This window comes from Muscardinus avellanarius, assembly GCF_963383645.1.
Source record: "Muscardinus avellanarius genome assembly, chromosome: 2".
NCBI lineage: Eukaryota > Metazoa > Chordata > Mammalia > Rodentia > Gliridae > Muscardinus > Muscardinus avellanarius.
Window position 1 is genome coordinate 139,720,993 of NC_137787.1, and position 14,296 is coordinate 139,735,288.

Sequence of the window (14,296 nt, forward strand, 5' to 3'; positions counted from 1 at the left end):
GAAAACAGGCCCCACATCGGGGTCTGGCCATGACCATGAGATCGGGAGCTGTTCCCAGGCCCTCAGCCACTCAGAGGTGCTGGGCCCAGGCACGGGGTGGGGACAGGGATCCTGCAACAGCACCCTCAGGGCAAACAAACTCTCTCAACCCTTGGGTATGGTGATCTAGTTATTTTAACAACCTATTTGGAAAATGCCTTTTTAAATTGCAGCACAATCAGACTTCTGCTTTAAAGGATAGATTTAAGACTCTAGGTTTTTATCTTTTTGGATTTTTTTTTATAAGGTCCACTCTGTTATCTTCAACTGACTGCTCAGGGAGCCTCCCGTGTGGGGGTGGGGCAGGACTTCCGCTCTGGCAGGCCAGGTGCCTGGCATCCTCTCTCCACCTCTTCGTTAACTAATAGAAATGCCTTGGCGGCAGCAATGGAATCAAAGGAAACAACATGTCCAGATCCCCTGGTGCCTAGAGATAAACATGTGGCCGGGATCTGCCCCGAAGAGCTAAGAGTAATTACTGAGTAGAGCCTTTGGAAAAACTCCCTAAAAAGTGGGATGACTCACTGGGCAAGTGCCTTTGAACCTTCCTTTTTCTTTCTTCCTGGTAAGAATAAGGATGTGATGGCTGTGGTGGAGGCAGCTGTCTTGTAACTCTGAAGCAGCCCCGAGGACTGAGGGGAGGAGTTTCCACAGTGGGCCTGCGCTGCCTCCTCTGGACTTTTTTTTTTTTTTTAATTATAGAGGGAAATAATTCTTACTTGCTTAATCATTATTTTTCTTCTTTATAATTTGCAATTATAATTTTCTAACTGAAACGCGCCAACACACATACATACACACTCAACAAGAGGTCCCATCACTGAAGAGTGTGAGCAGAAGGAATTATAACCAGCAAATATTTAACGTGAAAGGAAAGAGCAATAACCGGGTATGGATCCCAGGTGCACTCAGAGAACTCCAACTCAGAGACTACAATTAAAATAATGGACAGAAAAACACCACAGACCAAATTACCCATTTCAATGAGGAGAGAGGTGCTTTGTTGTGACCCAGAGGACTGATTTGAGGGCTACAAATTGAGCAAAGGCTTCAGGCACATGTTTTAGAAAAATTGTTCTTAAAGAAATGTAGCCTCTGGGCCAGACTGGAATGAAAAATGGCGGATCAGAGAGCGGGTGAGTTCAAGAGGCTCTCTCTGCTATCTGCAACGCTAACACTGCTGGGGATGAGTGCCGGGCACCAGAGCGCTATTCTCGTGATTACTAATGGTTCTTAATAACTAAGGGGCGATGTCAAGTCTCTGGTTGGCTAAAATGATCAGAAATTGCTCATTGCAGTTGTACTAATAACTAAATACAATTTGGCACTAAATTACAATTCTAGACATACGGCTTTCCCACAGTCCCTTGATGCAAAAGGAAACCGAGCCAGGGCATCAATAAATAGAATAATCCAATTAAGTGGGAACGATTTAGAATTGAGAGTTTAACAGGATCACGAGATAGGGCAGAACAATTCTGTATTTACTGATTCAAAAAAAAAAATCAGGACTTTTATTGTAAGACCATTTAAAAAAAATTTAAAATAGAGCCGGGTGTGGTAGAACACGCTTGTAATCCCAGTGCTTGGGGAGGCTGAGACAGAAGGATTGCGGTTTGCAGCCAGCCTCAGCTACTTAGTGAGACCCTGTTTTAAAATAACAACTAAGAAAATGGGGTTGGGGGTGTAGCTTGGAGGTAGAATGTCCCTGAGTTCCATCCCCAGTACCCCCCCCAAATTAATTTAAATAAGCATTCAATCTGAATGGCTTATATAGCGATTTTAATCACTATAAATTCTATATATTATTTCCAGACACAGGCATTTTTGTTATGAAAACATTACTTTCATTTCAATACTAAATATAAGCATCTTTTTAAAATGCTCAGAGTATCTTTGTAAACATATTTCCAATCACTTCTTAACCATATATAATAATCACTCATAAGCTAGGACTTAGAATTTCAGAAAGATTGATTGATAAAAATGTCTACGTTCCCTTCAGCTACGTGTAAGTGGAGAAATGATAGCTAAATTGCCTAATTATAGTCTACGCTGCAATCGCTGTTAACATGCTTGGCAGAATTTTTTGTCAGAAATGGACGTCCCCTCCATACTGGGAGGGGATGACAAGGCTGTTGAGGCAGAAATACAAGGGAGGATGTCTGCAGAGGGATGAGTGGGAGGAACCCCGCGATGTGCTGGCTGTGCTGAGATTTCTTTCTTTCTTTCTTTCTTTCTTTCTTTCTTTCTTTCTTTCTTTCTTTCTTTCTTTCTTTCATACTGGGGATGGAGCCCAAGGGCATTCTACCTCTGAGCTACACCCCAGCCCTCTTTTTTATTCTTTATTTTGAAACAGGGTCTCACTGAGTTGCAAAGGGCCTCACTAAGTAGCTGAGGCTGTCCTCGAACCATGATCCTCCTGTCTCAGCCTCCCAAATGCTGGGATTACAAGCGTGTACCACCATGCCTGGCGTCTGTGCTGAGATTTCTGTTCACTCGCAGGTAGCAGGTATTTGGCTAACTTGATGTTCAGCTGATGTTAGCCAAGGCCTGGGGCACATCCTTTAGTCTGAATTTCTGTAAGGAGAGGGGTGCCATATCTGGTACTGAAATCAAGGTATAATCCAGTTCTCCAGGATAAGCCTCCAGTCCCAAGCCACGAGCCTCTGTGTCACATTCTTGGGTAAGGACTTGTTTGCTGGTTGCTACTTACTAGTAAAGCATGTACTACACACACAGATGGCCTCTGTGGCACTGGCCTCCAGGGGACAGTAAAGATGATGTTGAAGGACATCTAAAAGGTACTTATTAACCGGGCGTGGTGGCGCACGCTTGTAATCCCAGCATTCAGGAGGCTGAGACCCGAGGTTCACGGTTCTCAGACAGCCTCAGCTACTTAGTGAGGCTCTTTGCAACTCAGTGAGACCCTGTTTCAAAATAAAGAATAAAAAATAGGGCTTGGGGTGTGGCTTGGAGGTCAAATGACCCTGGGTTTCATTGCAAACCCGCAAAAAAGAAAGAAAGAAAGAAAGAAAGAAAGAAAGAAAGAAAGAAAGAAAGAGAAGGTACTTACTGCTGGTGGAGGACAGGTGACTGTAGTCAGACCTGAAACACAAGACCACGGTGTTAGTAACATTATACAGCATTTTTATTATCCAAATGACTTATTTAAGCTAGATGTTTACATAGTGGTGAGTAGCATTAAACAGATGAAGAAATGTCATCTTTAAAAATGACAGTGGGCTGGGCATGGTGGCACACGCTTGTAATCTCAGCATTTGGGAGGCTGAGACAGGAGGATTGTGGTTTGCAGATGGGCTCAGCTACTTAGTGAAGTTGTTTGCAACTCAGTGAGACCCTGTTTCAAAATAAAGAATAAAAAAGAGGGCTGGGGGTGTCACCCAGAGGTAGAATACCCCTGGGTTCAATCCCTAGCACCAAAAAACAAAAACAAGCCGGGTGTGGTAGCACACACTGTAATCCCAGCATTTGGGAGGCTGAGACTGGAGGATCATGGTTGGCAGACAGCCTCAGCTACTTAGTGAGGCTTTTCTTAACTTAGTGAAACCCTGTTTCAAAACAAAAATACAAAATAGGGCAGGAGGTGTAGCTCGGAGGTCAAATGCCCCTGGGTTCCATCCCTAGACCCACACACACAAAAAAAAACAAAACAAAAAAACCAAACAAAACAACAACAACAAAAAGTGCTGGGGCTTTTTTTGTGTGTGTGTATGTGGTACTGGGGGTGGAACCCAGGAGCTTTTCTAACTCCAGGCTATACTCCCAGACCTATTTTTTACTTTGTTTTGAAACAGAGTCTCACTAAGTTGCTGAGAGCCTCACTAAGTAGCTGAGACTGGCTTTGAACCTGTGTGATCCTCCTGTCTCAGCCTCCCAAGCGCACAAGCGTGCGCCACCACGCCCGGCTTGCTGGCAATTTTTGAATGGTTGTTTTTCTGGGGAGAAAAGCCCAAAGTTTTCAACAGATTCATATTCCCTTCCCAAAGGGCTAACCCTCTGCAGATGAGCCCCACTTCTTTGCTGGCATTTGCAGCTAATCCCTGTGGGCAGGAACAGAATCTCTGCCACCAGGGCATCCATACACACATCAGCGGGGAACCTGAAGGCATAGTGATATTTCAAAGGATTTTGGTTCCTCTGAAGAAATCCTGCTGGATATTAGAGTCACAGGATTCAGGCTGTGCAAGGAAAGCAAAATGTCCTCAGGGCTCTGGTGAAATGACCCACTCGGATTTGATGTCACAAATCAGCGGCTGGGATTGAGCCTCCAAGAGACCAGGAATCTGGCCAAGGATCTGCCTTGCTTAATCTCGCTGTTTCTGCCCTGTTTGTGTGGCCGTGAAACCTTCCCTCCCTGGCCAGGAATTTGGTGCAGAAGTTATTCCCCCACCCCCAATGTCCTAAAGTTATACTCGGTAGAAAATTAATCACTTAGGCACATAGGGATTTATTCTGCCTGGGTAGTTAGGGGATGTAGTTATGCAAATAAACTGCTTAACTATGTTTAATTTTATAGATCCACATTCCTTTTATTTCCTTAGTCTCATGCTGCCTTTCTTGAATCATCTAATTTTCATTCCATTGAACTTTTTACCACTTAAAGAAATCGCATACAAAACCTTTTTAAAGATCACAAGAAGCCTGCCTCTTACTAGTTAAACACACACACACACACACACACACACACACACACACACACACACACACACCCTGTATCTCTCAGACCAAATGATACATGGATTTATTGGTAGAGGTACCAAATGGGAAAAACAGCATGTGGTTTTCTCTTTTTCAAATTAAATATTTTAGTAGTCATAGAATCATTGAATTTTAAAACTGGAAAGAATAACAACTACTAACATTTGCATATCACTTTCTGTGTTGCAAACTGCATTTGCATATATCTAATTCAGTTTTGGTTTTATTAATTGGAAAGCAAAAGTGATACTATTTTTAAGGAGAGCAAAACGGTGAGGAATGCTGAGGGTTTAGAGTCAGTGCGCCGGCTAGAAGGTCGGCGCCCTGACAAGGCCATGGAGACGCGCCCCCGAGGGAGACGAAAGTGTCAGGGGTGAACCCAGGATTTGTTACCCCAGCATGGGCACGTCACATTCTTTATGGAACCAGGCAGGGCTTAAATAAACTTCAGAAGAATATTTAAAAATGTAACTACATATAAATGCATTGAATGCTCAACAAATATCCACTGTGGTTGCAGATGCAACACCTAAAAATCATTCCACGGCGGTGGGATCATCTTAAGATGGCCAGGCTTGAAAGAAATCGCATGACCATCCAAACAGAACATATAATAAGAATGTGTAATATCACCATAGCTCTGTATTAGAAATGTGTCAGTCTTTTCAGCTAGCATTTTCCAAATACTCCTGAAGCAGATGGGATTCACATATGCAGGCGTTTTAAAGATCCGCATACAGATGGATATGTATGCAGAATGAAATTTACATGGGAAACATAGTTCAAAAATCTTAACTTGCAACGGCAGGATTTTAGGATAGGTGCCAGCAGCAAAACTAGTGCCCCTTCAAGAATCCCTCCCCCAGTCTCTCTGGACTAAAGGCACCGCCTGGGTTGGGTCTGCCGACTCATCAGTCTTCAGTAGTTACTCTGCCCAAATCCTTCCCACACCATAGCCAACTTTGCAAAGCACAAACCTAGTCATGCCTCTCACTGGGTCAGCTCTCTAGTTAAAACACAAACCCCTTTATCTGCGACGGATAGTCTCTGTCCAGATCCACGGCCCAGCTTCCATCTCTGTCCACCGTCAAAACAGAAATCAAACAGCAAAAAGAATTGCCTAAACCCTCATGGTACTCTCCATCCTCTGATCTAGTTGATGTGATTTGTACTCAGTTTCCATAATGATGGAGATGCAATTCTGAACTGCTCTTTTTACTTAACACCAGCCTAACATGCTGCTTACATAGCTCCTGTAATTATCATTTTAGATGAAGCGATGTACTGTAATTTATTCAACCATTCCCTTTTGTTGGCCATATGATTGTTTCTGATTGTTCACTTTTACAAAGTACAGAATGATAAGATGTTTTATGAATATAGCTTTAATATTATTTTCTTGTCCTTAGAGAAATTACCATGCGTGGGAATACCAAGTCAAGGTAGGAACACTTTTATAGGTCATAAAATATATTCCAAATAACACCGACAGATTATTTGCTGGAAATATTGCCAGTGAAAGACAAACTGCAAAGCTTAAAACAAATTTCATGCATGAATAAATTCAAATAATTTCAGAGAACAACCAGATATCTGGCTGGGTTATTCTGAAGGAATCTATGGTCTCCATCTTTTTAAGGTGGGAAGGAACAGCAACGGGGTACCTGCTTTGATACTTCTGTTTACTGTTTTCTCATCATAAGAATTTTCCTGGGTGGCTCTGCATACAACATTCAAACCTGCCAGAATGAAGCATGAAATTTAGCATGGATTTTGGGATGCAATTTCTTCCTTCCTCCCTTCTTTCCTTCCTTCCTTTCTTTCTCTTTCTTTCATTCTCTCTTTTTCATTTTTGCACTGGATACTGAACCTAGAGGCACTCTACTTCTGAGCTACACCCTTAGCATTTTTTTAATTTTTATTTTTGAAACAGGGTCTTGCTCAGTTTCTCAGATTCTCACTATGTTGCTGAAACTGTCCTTAAACTTGAAATCCTTCTGTCTTAGCCTCCCAAACTCTGAGATTACAGGCATGTGTCACCATGCTGGGCTAGGATACAAAATTTCTGAACACATGATATAGATGAGCACAATAATAAAAAGAAGTATATATTTTCACAACATTGACACATAGACATATTTCCAAATATTTATTTAATATCAGTGCTAAGCTGGGCCTGGTAGCCCACGCTTGTAATCTCAGTACTTGAGAGGCTGAGACAGGAGGATTGCAGGTTTGAAGCCAGCCTCGGCAACTTAGTGAGACCCTGTTTTCAAATAAGAAATAAAATCAGGCTGGGGGTATTGGGGTATAACTTGGAGGTAGAATGCCTCTGAATTCAATCTCCAGTAACACACACACACACACTGTCAATAATAAAAAGTTACATGTAGTCTCTCTAGTGTTTTTAATATAATTATATACAAAGGGAATATATAAAGGCATTCTATAGTTACAATAGTTTACCGCTGTTATCAGCCTACTTGCCAATTTAAACATATATTGATTTTCCAAAATGAATACCATCCTAAATTTTCTCTTTTCCAGGAAAACCATGGCATAAGAATTGGGTCTTAGTGTTTCTTTTTTTTTTTTTTTTTTTGGTGGTACTGGGGATAGAACCCAGGGGCCTTCTAACTAATGGCTACACTCCCAGACCTATTTTATATTTTATTTGGAAACAGGGTCTCTTAAGCCAGCTGAGGCTGGCTTCGAACCTGCGAGATCCTCCTGTCTCAGCCTCCCAAGTGCGGGGATTACAAGTGTGCACCGCCACGCCCGGCTCTTAGTGTTTCTAATAAAACTGATCTTGATGTTTCTGCAAAACACCAACTCAAGGCATCGTGGACCTCATCTGTTAACTCTCAGTGAGCTGATTAAATACGATGGTGGTTTAAAGTTAGCTAGCTCCTCCCTGAACACAGAGTTAATGGAGCAGTAATAAACCATCTTGTCTTCTATACCAGATTTTCTCTTTTCCTTTCTTAAAAAACCTGTTCCATTTTAAAATTTATTCCGCCTATTCTCTCCCATCCACCTCTTTAAACTCTCAACAGAAGAAGTTTTTAATCCCTAAAGCCGCAATGAAGTACGGGTGGGAGGTCATCCAGAGATGTAGGGCAGGGTATGACCCTGACACAAGTGGGAAGTCCATTAATGCCAGCCAAACAACTGAAGGAAAACAATCCATCAGGTACCGGCACATGTGAAAGAGTGGCTTAGAGGCTAGATCACGGAGACATCGCCAAGAACAGTCATTGTAAAGCACAAGGGACTCTCTGTCCCTCTGTTAAGGGCTTCTGTTTCTGAAGGTAGCTCACATCAGCAGCAGTTGGCTTGCCAGTTCTTTCAAACAGAAAGCACATGGGAGCACAAGGCTGGCTTTCAGGTGGATTTGGAAAATGGAGGTTTTAAAATGACATCAGTCGCCACAGAAGAATACTAGCTGTCTGAAGTCTTGACCTGTGTTAGGTAGATCAGATAGCAAATTCAGCATTTCAGGTAAAAGAAAAGGAGTTGAAAACTAAAGTTAATACAAATCAGAGAGTCCTTTAAGAGGCGAAGTCACTGGTGGGAAGTACACTGGAGACAGGACTTTGGTGTGGGCTGCTAAGGAGCCATGTGCTTTCTGAATCTCCGTTTCCCCATCTGTAAAGTAATAATTATTATAATATGGAGGCACTCCCTGCAGTCAGTGAGATGTTCTGAAAGATGATCCAATCGCTTAAGGTATTTAAAAGCATCAGAATGTTCAGTGTGATAAATTAACGGAACTTATGGCCTCAAGTTCATTACCATTATAGAAATCTCTAAGTTATCATTTGGAGTCTTCTTTTGACAATCACAATGGTATAATGAGACATACTAATGGGCCGAGGCACTGTTGATGCTAGGCATTGTTCTAGGGACCTTAAATGTACAGTAACCTTGTGAGGGAGCTGTTATTGCTCCTACTGTAAGAAGGGGAAACTGAGGAGAGAGACGTAACCAAATGGCTCAATGACTCCTAAGTGGAGGAGCCTGGATTTGAACTTGGGAAGGCTGGCTCTTGTGATTTCTCTTTCAAGGTGACAAGCAGAGTTGGCCCACTGTCAGTGGGACTCAACGGAGTTTCTTGGAACCATCTCTTTGATCTGATAGATAACAGGATCAATAATCATCTTAGACAGGACCCTAAAATCCCTCGCTTCTCTGTTTTTTTTCTCAGCCGCCCAGCCACAGTGCCTTCACCCTGGATCTGTGAGAATGCCAACCAGCCCTGGCTCTCTCTGTCTGAGCCTAGGTCCCCAGGGCGTTAAGCACCTAGTAACGTAGGAGAATAATGGCAAGTTCTTCCCACCAGCAGCCCTTGTAAATATGCAATTATTCAATTCAACATCCCCAAATGATGGTTTTAAATCTCCCTTCTATGGTATGTGATGGGGGTTGTATTTATAATGACTGAAAAAACATCTTCCTTTCCCTCTCTCTAGCTATAAGAGAGTTACCCCCCCACCCAAAAATGATCCTTCCACACGTGGTGTGAGGTCTACTCAACCTCCACCTCTTCAGAAGGCAGACATTGGCGTGATCATCCTTTTTCCTGTGTCTTTATTCTTCCCCCTTCTATATAATCCTTCCTTCTTCTCACTCTCCCCTTGGCTGCTGTTTCTGTGGGCCCCTCTATTTTCCAGTCAAATAGCTCTAGCTGTTACCTCCTCCTCTTTTCTAGACCCACTCTAATCTGACTTCTGCCTCTAACATTATGCTGTCAAATATTCACTTTGTTATCTCCACTAATCGACAAGATTCCTAGTCTTTATCTGTTTCTCAGTAGCATAGCTGATCTCCTTGCCTTCCTATCTCCAAAACTTCCCTGGGCTTCTAGGACATCACCTTCTTCTTTCTTCCATGCCAACCCATCCTCAGGTTCCTTTACCAGCTCATCCTCCCTTAAATGTTGGGGTTTCTCAAGGCTAGTCTTGAAGACCACCCAATACAGTGAGCCCATGAAGCATAGGTGACGTATAGTAAATGCTAGGTAAGTGTCCCCCATAACATTTAGTTGATTTAATCTCTCCCAGGGGTTTAAGTGACATGTTTAGGTAGACAGTATCCAAAGGTGATGTCACCATGCAGACCTCCCCTCTGACTCCAGACAAAGCGACACCCAACTGCTGACTCATCATCTTGACTTGGACGCCTCTCAAGGCCTCAGACATGTGTTGAAAATGAAACAGCTCATACTCTGCCCAAACTTGGTTTGCAAGAGATCATAGGCTACTAAGAAAAGGCTGGGGGAAAAAATAACAAAAAAAAGTTCTCCTTTCATAAAAATTCACAAAGTGTGTTCTCTTGCATACAACCTGAAGCGATCCACGGGCCCCAATTAAAGATCGCTGCCTTAGTGGATGGGTCACTTGAGATGGGTCTTGGAAGAAAGGTAGAGTTTCACCTGGTGGACAGGCATGTCAGGTGGAAAGGGCAGAGCTGGCAGAGAGGGCAATCTGACGAAAGCAAGAAAGCCAAGACCTGCTGGGTACAGCTGGGTACAAGGAGCATGGGATCTGTGCAGACAGGACCAGGGGAGGAAGGTCGCCAAGGTCGCAGCTTACAGGCCTCTTTCTTTAACTTGATAGACAACAGAGGCAAAGGATTTGGAAGGGAGAGAGACATGATCAGATTTAAGTTTTAAAAATAAAAATGACAGCAAGCTGGGTATATTGGTGCACGCTTGTAATCCCAGCATTTGGGAGACTGAGACAGAAGGATCACGGTTTGCAGCCAGCCTCAGCTACTTGGTGAGGCCCTTTGCAATTCAGTGAGACCCTTGTTTCAGAAATAATAATAATAATAATAATAATAATAATAATAATAATAATAATAGATGATGATGATGATGATGATAATGGCTGGGGATGTAGCTCAGAGGTAGAATGCCCCTGGGTTCCATCCCCAGTACTGCAAAAAATAAAAAATAAAAATGACAGCAAACATTTGAGTGATTATTATGGGCTGTATACTCAGTCTCCATAGGTTGCTCTAGGAAAGCTGAAAAAGCAAGGAAACTATGAGCAGCTTTTCTGGTAACTAAACTAAAATTCAAGTGGTAAAGGACTAAATGGTAAATACAAGACTAATGAATATGCATTCAAGCTATTTTATTTCCATGCATGCCATTTACCTTTATGTTTGGCTTAAGGGTGCTAGCAATGCGATAAGAATTCTTTAAATGACTCTGTCCTGCTGCAGCCACACTCTTTAGTGACAGAGGTGGACAGCAGTAGCTCTGGTGTCAGCGTGATCAGAGAGCCCCTCCCAGCAACAACCCTGGCAGCTGCCATGCGGATGCCTGATTCCTGGGGTGACGTCACCCCTGGGGTCAGGGCTCCCTCTCCCTTCTCCAAGGCAGAGCTCTTGGAAATCCTTTCAAGGTCTGTTGTAGGTGAGTTCTGTAAATTGAAAATGAACGGACTAGTGAACACGTTATTTAATCCCTCTATAAAAGAGCTAGTTAATTTTGCTTTGTTTCTTCCATTCATGGGCCAGCTAAGCAGAGGCAGGAGAGAGAGAGAGAGAGAGAGAGAGAGAGAGAGAGAGAGAGAGAGAGAGAGAGAGAGAGAGAGAGAGAGAGAGAGAGAGAGAGAGAGAGAGAGAGAGAGAGAGAGAGAGAGAGAGGATAGAAAGAATAAAACAAACCTTAAAGTTAATAAATGATGCTGAGGATGCATCTTGGCGATAGGACACAAAGTCCTGGATTTGATCCCCAGCATTGCAAAATAAATAAATACAGTTGATATGCCACTCATATAAAGTGTGGGAACACACAAGGAAGTTCAGCAGTTGGAATTGGGTCACTCCATCATGAAGGATCCAAACTTGGATAACAGGGAAAGCCCCGCTGTGGGGGATGTGAAGCCTCATACTGGACTGGGGGGCGGTGGAGGCCAAAGGGAAGGGAGGGGGAGGTTGGGAGGCAGGAAAGGCTGAGTGGGGGACTTTCTGGGGTCAGGGTCCCTTCTGGGCCTGGTCTCTCTTCCTGCCCTCACAAGGTCGCCCAATCCTGAGATTAGCTCGAAACCTCCCTGAGCTTCCTGGAACGGGGCTTCTGGAGTCTCCAAGGGTCCTGCCCTCTTCCAGGGTTACTCTAGATAGGAAAAGACTCATTTCCTCCCGCATCCTCGATATTGCCTGACGCTGCACAGGAAAATTTTCTAGATATAGGGCTGGCTGGAAGCTTTTGCAAGGGCATTCATCTCTGGAAAGACGTTAGGCCTTTGTGACTGGCAGGAAAACAGTGTTGTCAGGAGAGGACTAATTAGTTTCCAAATGCCCGAACTAATTATTTGCATTCGTTGAAGCGAACAGGACATAAAAAAAAAAAAAAAAAAAAAAAGGGCCAGATCATCAACAGTACTCCCCCTGGCCCCCGGTCTGGCTGGGACAGGTGCGGCGGTGGAGAAGCCGGGCGGGGAGGCGGCTCCCAGCGCGCGATGAAGAAGTCCCACAACTTGGGCGCCGGGCGTCCCACCCCCTTCCCAGCGCCCCATCCCCATCCTCAGAGCCGCGGAGCGCAGAGGAGCGAGCTCCGGGGATGGAAACAAGTGCCGCGCGAGGGGTGCTGAGCGCCGACTGCGCGCCCCCACCCGCGACCACCGAGCGGGGCGCGAGTGCTGGCCGGCCCCGCTCCCCTCCCCGGGTGGGGCCCAGCTGCCGGCAGAGCGCCCCCCGCCCCGCGAGGGTCCCGGCGGCAACTCCGGAGCCCCCGCCCGCCGGCTCACCCTCCGGTCTCGGCGCCTGAGTCCTCGCAGTCCTCGTCGCCTCCGCCCGCCTTCGCGTCCATGACGCGCAGCCCGCGAGCTCCTCCGGGCCGCCCAGCCCAGCCCAGCCCCGCGCCCGCCCGCAGCCTGGCGCCGCCGCCCCGCCCCGCCGGCTGCGAGTGCGCGGGTGTGCACGGGCGTGCTCGGGTGGGCGGGTGTGCACGGGCGTGCTCGAGTGCGCGGGTGTGCACGGGCGTGCGCGAGTGCGCGGGTGGGCGGGTGTGCACGGGCGTGTGTGAGCCCTCTAGTTCCTCTTGTTTGTGTGTGGGGGGCGTGTGCGTGAGTGGGGGAGCTGTGTAAGGTCTTCTGTGCCTATGTATGTCTGGGGTGAGGTGTATTCACCGTTGCACGACTGTGTGTGTGTGCCTGTGTCCGTCTGCGGTGTGTGACCGCGTGGACGGTGTGTGTGTGTGTGTGTGTGTGTGTGTGTGTGTGTGTGTGTGTGTGTGTGCGTGCTGTGCGCACCGGAGCTGCCCCTCTCCACCTGGCGCGCAGTAGGGAATCCGGAGTCCCAGGGATTGCCCCCTGCACACCTGCACGGCACAGACAAGTAGGCAGACCCGCTGGGGAAGCCGGGAGGGCTGTTTCCCTTTTGGGACCAGTTGGAACAATGGTGTTTTCTTCTAGTTTTTCACTCAGAATTGCAAGCTCTGAATTCATTATCGCCTCTCTCAGCCCAGGTCCGAGTGAGTGGCTTCTCATCACCGAACTTGCAGGCTTACTATAGGTGCCATGTATTCTTTTGTTACTAAATATGCCTTTAAAAATAATGTAAAGCGCATGGGATGGCTCTACACTCAGGGACCCAGGCAGTATGGGGATGTTGGATTTCACTGTGGCAGCCCCTGGAAGGCTCTTCTACTTCTCTTGGAAGGTAAGTTTATTGCCTCATCTAAATGTCCACAGACATGATTGCATGTAATTCACAACAGAGACAAAAGACAATGGCCATATTTTATAGATGAGGCAATTAACTAACTTGTCTTTGAAGAGAAGAAGAGCCTTGCAGGGGCTGCCAGAGTAACATCCAAGCATCTAGGTCCCTCTTTCCCTACCCCCAACCTGCCTCCAAGAGGAGGTGACCCCTCCAACATGAACCCCATCGAAGTGCTGAAGGTACCTTAAGACATCCAACATCGTTGCATAAAATGACACCGGCAACGTGAGCCATGGACGTGAATGTGACAGCGCCAGGGAGTCACCAGCAGATCATGGTTTGCTAGTTAGAGAGGGGAAGGACGGATGTGATGCCAGCCAGTCCAGATGGAAGGGAGTGAGGAAGTGGCCCAACAGCAGTGGGCAGCCATCTTCATCCTGCTTTGCCTATTCTGTGTGGGGACATCTTGAGCATGTATCACACTGAATCCTCAATGAAGCTCTGTGACGTAGATTTATTTTCCAGATAAGTCAAGGAAACTAAGCTGCATTGAGCTCGAAGGTCTTGTCCCTGGTCACTGGAGCAACGACTAGGGGAACCAGATGCTTTACTTAATGTAGACAGGGTCCATTCTGTCCACGGAGGGCTAACAGGTGGGCCAGTTGTATTCTCAGGAAGAGGGCAATAAGAAAAAGTCAGGGAAGAAGGGCCTTGGGAAAAGAGATGCTACTCAAATGATTCCAGTCTTTCTCTACATTCAGAAAAAGGTGTGACAAGACCCAGACCCTGGACCACATCTCAAAATGACGCATTGCACCAGGTTTGCCCTGCCCACGGGAGCACCAGTGTTCCTGTTCAT

The 14,296-nt window shown here is 45.6% G+C and overlaps 1 protein-coding gene across 1 annotated transcript in view; it reads right to left on the reverse strand.

Annotated features, from left to right (window-relative positions):
• FAM124A (family with sequence similarity 124 member A) overlaps nt 1-12,583 on the reverse strand; it is a gene marked incomplete at both ends in the record, with an annotated part of 63,185 nt that extends 50,602 nt beyond the window's left edge. Inside the window, 2 exons of the mRNA XM_080689453.1 lie at nt 3,116-3,147; nt 12,522-12,583. Coding sequence (XP_080545579.1) covers nt 3,116-3,147; nt 12,522-12,583 — 94 coding nt within the window. The remainder of the gene's footprint in view (nt 1-3,115; nt 3,148-12,521) is intronic.
• Between the last annotated feature and the right edge of the window lie 1,713 nt (nt 12,584-14,296).